The sequence below is a fragment of the Aquarana catesbeiana genome, linkage group LG02, assembly GCF_042186555.1.
Source record: "Aquarana catesbeiana isolate 2022-GZ linkage group LG02, ASM4218655v1, whole genome shotgun sequence".
NCBI lineage: Eukaryota > Metazoa > Chordata > Amphibia > Anura > Ranidae > Aquarana > Aquarana catesbeiana.
Genome location: NC_133325.1, coordinates 550,871,653 through 550,884,321, shown reverse-complemented (window position 1 = coordinate 550,884,321; position 12,669 = coordinate 550,871,653). Strand labels below are relative to the sequence as shown.

The following is a 12,669-nucleotide window of genomic DNA, read 5'->3' as shown; positions in this document are numbered from 1 at the left end:
CGTCCGAGATGCTCCTTCCTGATTGGCTGAGACACAGACGCAGCACCTTTGGCTCCTGCTGCTGTCAAACAAAGTCAACGAGCCAATCAGGGGAGAGAGGGGCGGGGCCGGGTCGGGGCTCCGTGTATGAATGGACACAGGGATCTGTGACTCAGCTCCGGTGCCCCATAGCAAGCTGCTTGCTGTGGGGGGCACTGAACAGGAGGGAGGAGTCAGGAGAGCAGAAAAGGGACCCGAGAAGAGGAGGATCTAGGCTGCTCTGTGCAAATTCACTGCAACAGAGCAAGTATGACATGTTTGTTATTTTTATGGGAAAAAATTTAGACTTTAGTATCACTTTAAAGCAGGGTAGAAGCAACAAATGTCTTACTCCTGCTGATGTTATTTGTCTGCTTCACCCCCTAGAGAACCATCCATTGTTCGACCCAAGCCAGTCCTCCACATACACGTCCAACAATCAGCAGTTTTCTATGCAGTATGGCAGTGGAAGTCTCACTGGTGTCTTTGGCTATGACACTGTGACAGTAAGTGTAACTTTAAAGTGGCATAAACAAATCTAAGGTATCAGCTAAATAGTAGATATATGACACTTAGGTAAAAATGCTTTGTTTATTACTGCAATATTCTGAGACAATATTACTAGCCCTGATTCATATCACTGTCCTGTTCAGAGAAAGTAACAATTCACACAAAGTCAAAGGAGGGACAAATTTTTTTTTTCAGTAAGTAAGTTTCATCAGAGACTGTCAAAAACCAAAAACCAAAAAATTTGCTTTTCAAATACTGTACATATAGTTTTAGGGAAGCACCACCCACTCAAAATGTTTATATGTGCATACAGTAGTTTAATACAAGTAATAAAAGTAAAAAATAAATATGTTCAAAATATATTTATAAAAAAATAAATACTTAAAATTTACCAAAATCACTATAGTATTTTTTTTTAAGGCATGTCCACCAACAACAAGAAAGCATACCAGCAGGATTTTACCTTTCTTTAGTTCAGATTTAAAAAAATGCAGCTTAGAGAATGCTGCAGTGCTCGAACAGGTTCAGCTTTATTTACCCTGACAACTCTGGCTCAGAAAACAATTTTGGATGTTTCATTAGCAACTTTCTGCGCTACAACTGCTTTTTTATTATTTTTTTTATTCAAAACACTGCATCAGGAGTCTGCAAAGGGAAGCACCCTTTGCAGATGCGGGAACCAGCGCAATTCCAGTGCCAGTTCCTGCATCGCATAGAACTCGCAGGCAGTTCACACTGCCCTATGCGAACCTCTGCGGGTGCAGGGCCATCTTTAAGGCAGGGCAAAAGGGGCAGCTGCCCTGGGCCCTGTCATTGTTGTGGGGCCCAAAGCAGCTGTCTCATACTTGCCAACTATCCCAGTTTAAATGTCCTTGTCCTTTGAAGTTTTAGTCCTGTGCTGTGTCCTGATATTATCTCAGTGTGAAGTGCTGGTACTAATGCTGCCCAACTCTGCCCTATTGTTGTGTACAGATGACTCACCTGTAGACCCTGTGTTTACATGTAAATAGCTGTGGCTGGCGGCATTGATATGTAAATAAAAGCGGCATTCATATGTATATCATGCCCCCTGCAGTGAGGAGATGATGTACTGTAACCTCTAGCAACCAATCAGTGAGCAGTATTACTCTACAGTAATCTCTAGCAGCCAATTAACAAGCAAAAATAATTTGCTGTAACCTCTAGCAACTAATCAGTGAGTTGTAATGTGTGCTGTAACCTCTAGCAACCAGTCAGTAAGCAGTAATGATATGCTGTAACTGCTGGCAACCACTTGCAATTGCTGCCTGATCTGATACAGTAAACTGATTTTAAGTCTAGCTGCAATTTATTATATGTCTCAGAGCAGGTGGAGAGTGAAATTGCATGGGGGGGGCCCAAGAAAATTTTTGCCCAGGGTCCAATCAATATTAAAGACGGCCCTGTGCGGGTGTCAATAGAAAGTTAATGACACGGACAGGAATTGCATCCGATTCTGGTGCGGACAAAAAAAAGGGTCCTGCACAATTTTGGTTTGAATGCGATGCAAATTCAGTCATACAATCTGTATGGCTGAATTTGCATCACACAGACATTGCATGTGATCTGCACAGCAGTGCGGTGTGAATCACATGCAATGTCTGACATTGCTACAGTGTGAACTGACACTTAGTCCACTGTGGATTGGAAAACTCCTTTAAAATGAAAACAGGGAATAAGTACCGTATTTATCGGCGTATAACACGCACTTTTTTCCCCTTAAAATCAGGGGAAAATCGCGGGTGCGTGTTATACGCCGATCCCCTGCGATCCTGACCTGTCAGAATTAAAAAATCGCTGGCCGCGATTTGAAAATGGCGCCGCCGGCGCCGAAATACACAGTGCCGGTCCTCGGCTCTTCTCGGCGGCTTTCGGTTTCACTCGAGCGCCGCCCGAACCTAGCCGAGTATACTCGGCTAGTTTCGGATAGCTCCGCTCACCGTCCGAGTGGAACCAAAAGTAAACGAGAGCCGCCCAGAAGAGCCGAGGACCGGCTCTGTGTATCGGTCGGCGATTTTGAAGCTCACAGGCTTCAGCAAGACTGCACTGGGGCAAGGCTGGACTGGGGCAAGGCTGGACTGGACACTGGGGAAGGCTACACTGACATGGCTGCACTGACATGGCTGCACTGACATGGCTGCACTAGCAAGGCTGCACTGACATGGCTGCACTGACATGGCTGCACTAGCAAGGCTGCACTGACATGGCTGCACTGACATGGCTGCACTGGCAAGGCTGCACTGGCAAGGCTGCACTGACATGGCTGCACTGGCAAGGCTGCACTGACATGGCTGAACTGACAAGGCTGCACTGGCAAGGCTGCACTGGGCAAGGCTGGACTGGGGCAAGGCTGCACTGAGAAGGCTGCAATGATGGGCATTTAAATGTAAGTTTTTTTCTCTTCAACTTCCCTCCTAAAAGTTTTTTTTCCTTAAAATTCCCTCCTAAATTGAGGTGCGTGTTATACGCCGGTGCGTGTTATACGCCGATAAATACGGTATTTACAATTGAAAGACATTTAGTAAGGGAAATTCCTTTGAGTCGCTGGGGATTTTAAAACTGCATCATCTTGACAGCCACTATAACAAGTTTTATTATTTTATTTAGATTCAAGTATTTGTAACTTAGCTGTTACCCTGGAGGTAATTGTTATAATGTACAGGTAAGATGATACCTGGCCTCTGCCTAAAAGGTAGGAAAAGGTAAATCATATTACAACAAATATGTAGGCTACCATTGCCAATATCTTTCTAAAAATTCTAGCTGCCTGACTGCCTCTGGTTTCGGTACTTTTTGAAACGCAGACTCAGAGCAAGTATATAGAAAAAAAGACAAAACTATTTATCTGCAGCGCAGTGACTTAGAATCTATTAAAGCCCTTGCAGTTTTTTTTCTTTTCATATGGATTTTTATTGAACATTTTTCAAAGTACAATCCACAGTGGAACACAATTTATGAGCCTGTCAGTACAGGTATTGTATTGTAGGGCATATATTAACTTATAACAAGGAATCAAAAGCTTTATTCCACATGGAATGTGGTAGGAAACCACATACAGGCATACCCCACTTTTATGTACACAATAGGGTTTATTTACTAAAGATGGAAAGTGCAAAATCAGGCTCACTTCTGCATAGAAACCAATGAGCTTCCAGGTTTTATTACCAAAGCTTAATTGAACAAGCTGGGGTTAGAAGCTCATTGGCTTCTTTCCAGCTTTAGTAAATAAACCCCATTGTGTACTTAAAAGTGGGGTATGCCTGTAAATGTATATACAATTAACTACAATTATAGCAGTATATGTATAGACAGAGACACTGAATTCTTAAAAAAATAAAAGCAACAGAATTTAAAGGCATAAGACGGGTACTCACTACCAAAACTTGTTCTTAAAGCTTATTTGTTGTATTACCAGTATTTTTTCGGCAATGGGATCTGTGGGAGGTCCAGGGCTCTCACGGTTTGTAGAAGCAGGTCATGGGAAGCCATTCTCAGTCTCCATCTTAAACACACGGCCACCAGCATCGGATTTTCTCCACGTCAGACCACACAGTTCCAACGTGATCTGATTGGTCGGGAAGGGACTGCCCGATATTGAGGTTTTCTGTTTATCCTGAAGCCACCCAGTACCTTTATACATGCATTCCTAGATTCTCTGTTATGGGGGATCATGGAGCTCTGGTAAGAGTCCATTTCTGTTGTTTTGGTGGTGGATTCAACTAAAACCTTTACTCAACATCTTTGCGATGATATTCAGCTTGCATCTTATGGACTTTTCATTCATATATTTTTGCACGGGTGTTTTTTTGCTGTCTTGTCTGTAGATGTTTATCTTTATTTATTAATAATTTTTATTCACTGATTTTTTATATATCACATTTTTTATGGGATTTTTTCATGAACCATTGACTCATATTCACATTTGTGCTCCACAATTTATCTACAAAGCACGCATTTATTAATGGTCTTATCACCAATTTGTATATGCACATGTAGATGTTTGGGTTTCCATTTAAACATACCCTTGACGTTCATTATTAATAGATGAATGTATGAGATTTATTTTGATTATTGATATCAATTTTTGATAGCGCGATTCTGTTTTTTTTTTTTTTTCTGAGGGGAAGCCATTGCAGTTTAAGAGCTCTAAAGCTAGGAGAGGACTGCAGTGCTAGACTACATACTTCTCTCAGTACAGATTTTTTTTTTTTTGAGGGGGGGTTAAAAAATGTTTACATATAAATACAACAAATCTATAAATTAGAGCTTAAAAGTAAACAAAATGTTTGTTAAAAGGAGAATCTACTTGAAATTAAAATTAAATGTTGGATGGAATGCATTTGCTTATTGAATCATGTTTACCTACTTTACTTGTGATTTCCCAGAATGTGTGTACAGTGTAGTCATGACTCACTAGAATACTTTGTCCAAGAATCACTAAACATAATTGTACAAACTGTACAAGCATATACAAATAGGAAAGGTTTTAAGTGACTCTTTCACCAAAACACCAAGCTCATGAAATGTCACCATTTCACTGCTCCCTTGCTTCAGCGGGTGTTTGACACTTCAGATTTGTTAAATACATGTTACCCCTGCTACACAGAGTGGTTCCTCCCACTGGTTTGTACATCCTGTAGTGACATAGTAGCTGGCAGGAGGAACCATTGCATACAATAGAGAAGCAGGTATTCTACACGCTGTCAAGAGAGGAATACATGCAGCGGCTGGGAGTCACCAAAGCGGTAGCACACACACGGATCATCAAAAAAGATAAGTATATTGCCTTTTCTCTTACAGGCTCTGGATTTTTTCTACAAGGAATCCTTGGGTGGCAGGGTCACTTTAACTCTGAAAATATAAAAGTCTCTGCCCAGTTGTGTGCACTTATACAGGTCATACATAGATTGCAATTATGTGGCAGTTTCCATTTCTTTTAACCATTTTTTGACCACAAAAACGAGGGAACTGTTTAAGGCAACTTACCAACCTGAATTTCCATTGAAACTATGAAAGATCAGAACTGTTAGTTGATGTCTGACCTACATTTAAAGTGTAAGTAACCCCCCCTATCGTTTTTAGCCAAGGAAGCTGCCATCTTTGCCTCTGTTTAATCTACAACTGCCATGATGCTGCATATGTGATCAGTTATGACACCAGCCATTGGATGGTTTGACAGTTTGGTTGAGAGCGTGCCGGAAATGAAACGGTTTTATGGATGGGTTTACTTCCGCTTTAAATGTTTTTACAATTGAAATTAGGTTGAAATTGTGACAAAATTACACTTCCCAGTCAGTTGACAGTGTTGCCAGCAAGATATAAAAATGAAGGTAAATCTCTCTAATGGAGCCCTGGGTAACAGTAAAAACCAGACAGGAGTTCTATTTATTTCTTACTCTATCCAAAGCTAGAAAAAAAAATGTTTACAAAACTCATGCTAAGTGATAACTAATATGATCAAGGGGAATCTCGTCTTTTTAACCACATGCAGACCGGAAGATTTGCCCCCTTAATGACCTGGCTATTTTTTGCGATACGGCACTGCGTCGCTTTAGCGGACAATTGCACGGTCGTGCAACGTTGTACCCAGCAACAATTTTGAAAAAAAACAAAACAATGTTTTTTTACTGTTTGCTATAATAAATAAACCCAAAAATGTTTTTAAAAAACAAATTTCTTCATTAGGTCAGGCCAGTATGTATTCTTCTACATATTTTTGGTAAAAAAAAAACACAATAAAGGTATATTGATTAGTTTGCACAAAAGTTATAGCGTCTACAAACTATGGGAGTGATTTATGGCATTTTTATGGCATTTTTATTATTATATATTTTTTTACTAATAATGGCGGGGGGTCTGCGATTTTTAGTGGTACTGAAACATAGCGGCAGACAGATCGGACACTTTTGACACATTTTTGGGACCATTGACATTTATACAGCGATCAGTGCTATAAAAATGCACTGATTACTGTGTAAATGTCACTGGCAGGGAAGGGGTTAACACTAGCGGGCGATCAAGGAATTAAATGTGTTCCCTTGTGAGTGTTTCTTACTGTGGGGGGAGGGGACTGACTAGGGGAGGAGACATATCGCTGTTCGGAATTGCTACAAACAGCAGATGTGTCTTTTCTCCCCTGTCAGAACAGGGATTTGTGTATTTACACACACAAATCCCCGTTTTGGCTCTAGTGCCCATGATCGCGGGTGGCCGGTGGCCATCGTGTCCCCTGCCGTGCAGTGGCGCACGCATGCCGGTTATGGTTTTTAAAGGGGCGGCACAGTGGCGCAGTGGGTAGCACTCTCGCCTAGCAGTAAGAAGGGTCGCTGGTTCGAATCCCGACCACGACACTACCTGCCTGGAGTTTGCATGTTCTCCCTGTGTCTGCGTGGGTTTCCTCCGGGTACTCCGGTTTCCTCCCACACTCCAAAGACATGCTGGTAGGTTAATTGGATCCTGTCTAAATTGGCCCTAGTATAGGTATGAATGTGAGTTAGGGACCTTAGATTGTAAGCTCCTTGAGGGTATAGGGACTGATGTGAATGTATAATATATATATGTAAAGCGCTGCGTAAATTGACGGCGCTATATAAGTACCTGAAATAAATAAATAATAAATAAGGGGCCGACGTACCGCTATGTTGTTTTGTGGTAATGAACCACTTTGCCGACGTAAATGTGCAGGAGTTGGTTGGTAAGTGGTTAATAAATTGTTATATGTTTATTATGCTATTATTCTACTTTTTTAGCTTAAATGTTAGTACTTATGCTGATGCAGTGACATAATCTCTTTCAAAGGTTCAAAGTCTAACCATCACAAACCAAGAGCTTGGCCTTAGTGTCAATGAACCTGGCACCAACTTTGTGTATGCTGCCTTTGAAGGTATTTTTGGAATGGCTTATCCTGCTCTTTCTGCAGGGGGTGCCACCACTGCAATGCAGGGAATGTTGCAACAAAATCTCCTCACAAACCCTATTTTCAGTGTCTACATGGATAGGTATGTCTTCACTGTAAGCTGTTTTGTATTTGCTACTAGTGGAGCTTGTTTATCTAAACATTTGTTTTTTTAACATACCATTTGTGTTCAGTCAATCAGGAGCAGTCATTTTTGGTGGTGTAGACAACCAGCTGTATTCTGGACAGATATACTGGGCACCTGTCACTCAAGAGCTGTACTGGCAGATTGCGATTGATGCGTGAGTAGTTTTTAGTCCAGCAATTAGCTGTTCTAAAATAAACATAATCTGATCAAGTTTGTACTGGTCTTCCGTGTAATCCAATGAGTCTTGAGGAGCAATAATCTACATTCATATATTTTAGGTTTTCCATCAATGGACAGGCAACAGGTTGGTGTAGCCAGGGATGTCAAGCCATGGTGGATACAGGAACCTCCCTCCTCACTATTCCCCAACAATTTTTAGGAACCTTCCTGCAATATGTTGGAGCCCAAGAAAGCCAAAATGGAGAGGTGAGAGAAGAGAAAAAGCATTTTCCTGGATGAAAACATTTTCAATGGTTTTTAATGGTAGTTTTCAATAATTGCATCTATTTCCTACAGGGCATGATTTTGGTTTAGAAAATATCTGGCAATTCTTAAAATAAATATTTTAATTGCAAGGCCTGTCAGGCAAGAAGAAAAAAAAGATTGCCTGTTAGCTTATTTGTATGTATTTCTAACCAAGCATTGCCTAAAGATTCCCCACTTGTACCTAAAGCCCAGTGAAGTCCCTTCTGACTGCTTCATATGCTCTAAGGAAACAACCATCCCTCTGTAAATGATACCCAATATGCTAAAATATTGTTGTGCTTAAGTTAGGGCTCATTCAACCTATGTGCAGTGACCTGCATTTTTCTGCACTGGATAAATGCCAGTCCCACAAAGGCAGATAAGGAAACACAGTGGGCTCTAATCCATAGACTAAAATAGATACAGGTAGTCTGTAAATGAGTAAAGGCTATTTCAAGCTTCAGAACGATGTGGGTAGAGCATTGATTTAAAGAAATTAAAAATAAGAAATTTATCATTAGGATCCTTCTTCTTTTGGAAATACTATTTATACTATATACCTCTTTTTGGAATATCCTAAGGAGTACTTAATAAATATAATTCTTTCTCCCATCTCTGTACCTTTAACTTAAAGCCCAACTCCAGTCAAAACTTTTGTTTTTACGTTTTTTAATAAAGTGGGTAACAGTCAGAACTTCTGTCAGGTGTTCATTTTTGTCTGTATCCTTATTGGGAAGATCTCTGCTAAATTCCTGTTCTGGTGACACTTTAACAAGAAAATAAAGTAAAGCCTAATTTCCCCAACAAACAGCAGAAAAAAAACTGACAGTGGTTTTAAATCTTACTAATCCCAACCAAAAACCTGGAGCTGGTCCCTAACAAAACTATAAACATTGCAAAAAATGTGCTAATTTTTCTTTAGTTTAGACTGCATTAAATTACTGAAAGCAGTTTAACGTCACAGATATTTCAAGTTATTTAATAAACAGATGAGAAAAATTTAGTTCTCATTTCCTCAAAATTTTGCAAAAATCTGAAGATTTTAGTTAAATTTAACAATTTTGGCAAAATCCACTGAAGTCAAATGGGAAAGCGATATTACTGTAAGTTTTTTGTGTTCTAACGGTAGAAGGTTTTTTTTTTACCTTATGCATTCTATGCATTAATGTAAAAAACCTTCTGCATGCATTTCCCCCTCCAGCCCCTCTTTTATACTTATCTGAGCCCGATCTCGATCCGGCGATGTGCACAAGAGCAGAGGCTCTGTCTGCTCTCTCCCTCCTCATTGGCTTAGACACAGCAGTGGGAGCCATCAGCCGCTGTCAATCACAGACAGTGATGAGGGTACGGGGGCTTCAAATTGATCCGAAAGGCTTAAAATGTTTTCTAAAATAAAAAAGTGGTTTATACTTGCCCATTGCACAGAGCAGCCCCTTACCTCTTCTTCTGGGGTCCCCCACCAGTGCTCTCTGCTCTTCTTCTTTTTCGTGTGCTCGCTTAGAAAGCTGATTTCTATGGGGGGCATATATGCAGGCATGCTGCTGAGCCAGGCTGTGTGCATCCATAGACACAGCATAGCTCGGGCCCACCCCCCTGCCCCCTCCTTACAGGATTTGATTGAAGCAGCAGGAGCCAATGGCTCCCACTGCTGCCTTTATTTCTGTGAGAGCAAGAAGAGAAAGCAACTGCTGCAGAATTGGACAGCTCTGGATCAAAAGAGGACTAAGGTAAGTATTTAGTGAGGAGGGTGGGGGAAATGGCTAGTGGAAGGTTTTTTTTACCTTAATGCAGGTAATGCATTGAGGTGAAAAAAACCTTTTGGCTTTAGAACACTTTAATGTAAACTACTGCATTGTATGCAACCTGTTTTTTTATCTGTCAAATTAAACGTATATCTCCTTGTTTGTCTTGCAGTATATAGTGAGCTGTAACAGTGTACAGAGCCTTCCTACCATCAGCTTTACCATCAATGGAGTTCAGTTCCCATTGCCTCCATCTGCTTATATTCTGCAGGTAATACATGCTGAACAGCATATGACAGTTCAGTAATAAAAGTGCATCAAACTTTAATATTGCAATCAACTAATTTGAAAACAAAATGCAGTACATAGCAAAACATCATTCAGGATATAAGGGTACTGCCAGCAGATAATTTAAATTTTTAAGGTTGCATAAAGCTAAATAGGATGTGATTGTGAGAGAAATTAATATTAGCATAGCAAATATATCTGTATTCTGAACTCTAGTCTTAGTATATACAACTGAAAGACCAGAATGCTATGAATATTACTTAAAGATTTTTTTTTTAAATATTCAGTGAATATCATTAATGAAAACATTAGTCAAAATTATAAATTGACTTTTGTGTGGATGATAATGAGAGAGCCATGTATGTTGTTAAATTTTCAATAACTTCCAATCTGGTCACGAATATCTGTCATCGTAAAGTTCCCATGCAAATGCCTGCTAATTGGCATATGATATGATGTCTACATTTAAAATGGTACTATGTAAAAAAATTTGTATCAGTTATTGCATCTGGCTACGCATGTGCCATGCTCTGTAAAACATGTACTTAGTTTCAGCCTAAAAGAAATATTAAATCCACCTTCAAGAATTACAAAAAAAAAAAAGACTCTTGCTGTGGGGACCCTCTGCACTGCCAAGGGTTAAATTCTTGTTACCTCTAAAGGATAAGGAATAAGGTGTAATGCTTTCCTAAAAAAATGGCTCTGGCAGACCCCCTCCATTTGCGCAATTGCCCCCAAGAAGCCTCTTTCAAAACACACTCCAAGCTGTGGTCACGCAATTATGTCATGAATTACAATACAGGACAAAAAGTTTTTTGTAATTCCTGGAATCTGGCTTTAAAATTGTTTTCAAAGTTTAATTCATCATATTATAAGTGTACTATATATTTAATTTTTGTTGCTGCTTATCTATTTCCCTATTTTGAATATGTATGTCTTCTTTGCTTCTTAATGACATAATGGGGTTGATTTACTAAAGGCAAATCCAGTTTGCACTACAAGTGCACTTGGAAGTGCAGTCGCTGTAGATCTGAGGGGGACATGCAAGGAAAATAAAAAACAGTATTTTTGCTTGCACATGATTGGATGATAAAATCAGCAGAGCTTCTCTCATTTCAGATCTTCCCCTCAGATCTAAAGCTTGAAAAAAATTTGCTAATTACCACGCTGTCCAAAGAAGGGGGGGGCCTGCCAGCACCGCAAATGACAATTGCAAAAAGTAAAATGGGAAAGTGATGGTGCAGCACTGCACCATCACTTCCTCAGATCTAAAGCAACTGCACTTCCAAGTGCACTTTCATTGCAGTTGTAGTGCAAAGTTGATTTGCCTTTAGTAAATAAACCCCAATGTTAGTTTGTAAGTCAACATGTTATTCATTTATAAGTCTTCCATCCTTTTCATGTATCTTGTTTTTATTTGCAGAACAATGGATATTGTACAGTTGGAGTTGAAGTGACTTACTTGCCATCCCAAAATGGTCAACCTTTCTGGATTCTGGGTGATGTCTTCCTGCGGCAATACTATTCAGTCTATGATATGGGCAACAATAGAATGGGTTTTGCTCTGTCAGCATAGACCTTACTCTAACAAGTTCCATCAGTAATGCAAAGCATAAATGAACACCAATAAAGTTACATTGTTTGTCAGGTTTAAAAAATATACACGTCCATCTAGTTAAATCGATACAAAAAAATAAACAATTAGAAAATCATCATAAACACAATACGATGCCCACAGTTGACCCAGAGGAAAAAAAAAAAACCTAGAAAGCAATTTGCTCCAGATGGGGGAAAATATCCTTCTTGATCCCCCAAGAGGCAATTGGATATTCTTTATCAATCAAGTTCATGGTAGCAAATGCCAATACACACTTTCCCCATCCTGGTGAAAAGAGCAAAAACACCCAGTGATGTTAGGTACTAACCAAGATATATACCAAACTGACAAGGTGGTTTTAGAGGATTATCAACATTTGTTTTTTTTAAAAAACAAAATATTGTTTGGCATACATTAGTCCTATTAAATCACTCAATGACATGTTACTGAAACATGAATATTATATACATATCTTCTAATATACATGTAATACCATAACAACGTTGTGTATGAAAAGCTAGAAAAACTGAAGAAATGCTTTATATGTGTCAAAATGGATTGTTGAAATAAACCTGCATAAAACTATTGTGTATGTTTTTTTTTTGTTTGCAGTATGAGTGCGTGCTTTAGAATGAACTCTATGGGTGTTGTCCTGGTTTTGGCTCAAAACTCATTTCATTGGCAAAACTTTTCTCCAAAAGTGCCTAAACAGAAAAATAACCTATGGAGTTTTAAAGATTTTTTTTTTTTTTGTGAGGCCATGCTGGCTAAGGCTTCCATTCATTTCTTGACAGTCTTCAGCGCTTCTGTTTTAGGAAATGTGCAAAGAAAAAGGTAGAAAATGAGAATGATGAAAATAGGCCGTTAAAATGGCATTGTATTAGGGCACTATGGTAGAAGGATGCAATGGCAACAGCTTGGTAACAGATTAGCTTTAGTACATATATTGGTTCTGCAGGTGTCAGTAGTGGCTATATAAGATGGAATT

General features: G+C 39.5%; 1 protein-coding gene across 1 annotated transcript in view; it reads left to right on the top strand.

Moving 5' to 3' along the window:
* Positions 1 to 12,266, top strand: part of LOC141128564 (gastricsin-like) — a 29,319-nt gene extending 17,053 nt beyond the window's left edge. The window contains exons 4-9 of the mRNA XM_073615923.1: positions 406 to 524; positions 7,345 to 7,544; positions 7,636 to 7,743; positions 7,868 to 8,015; positions 9,969 to 10,067; positions 11,508 to 12,266. Of these exons, the coding sequence (XP_073472024.1) occupies positions 406 to 524; positions 7,345 to 7,544; positions 7,636 to 7,743; positions 7,868 to 8,015; positions 9,969 to 10,067; positions 11,508 to 11,660 (827 nt within the window). The 3' untranslated portion in view covers positions 11,661 to 12,266. The remainder of the gene's footprint in view (positions 1 to 405; positions 525 to 7,344; positions 7,545 to 7,635; positions 7,744 to 7,867; positions 8,016 to 9,968; positions 10,068 to 11,507) is intronic.
* The last annotated feature ends 403 nt before the right edge of the window (positions 12,267 to 12,669 follow it).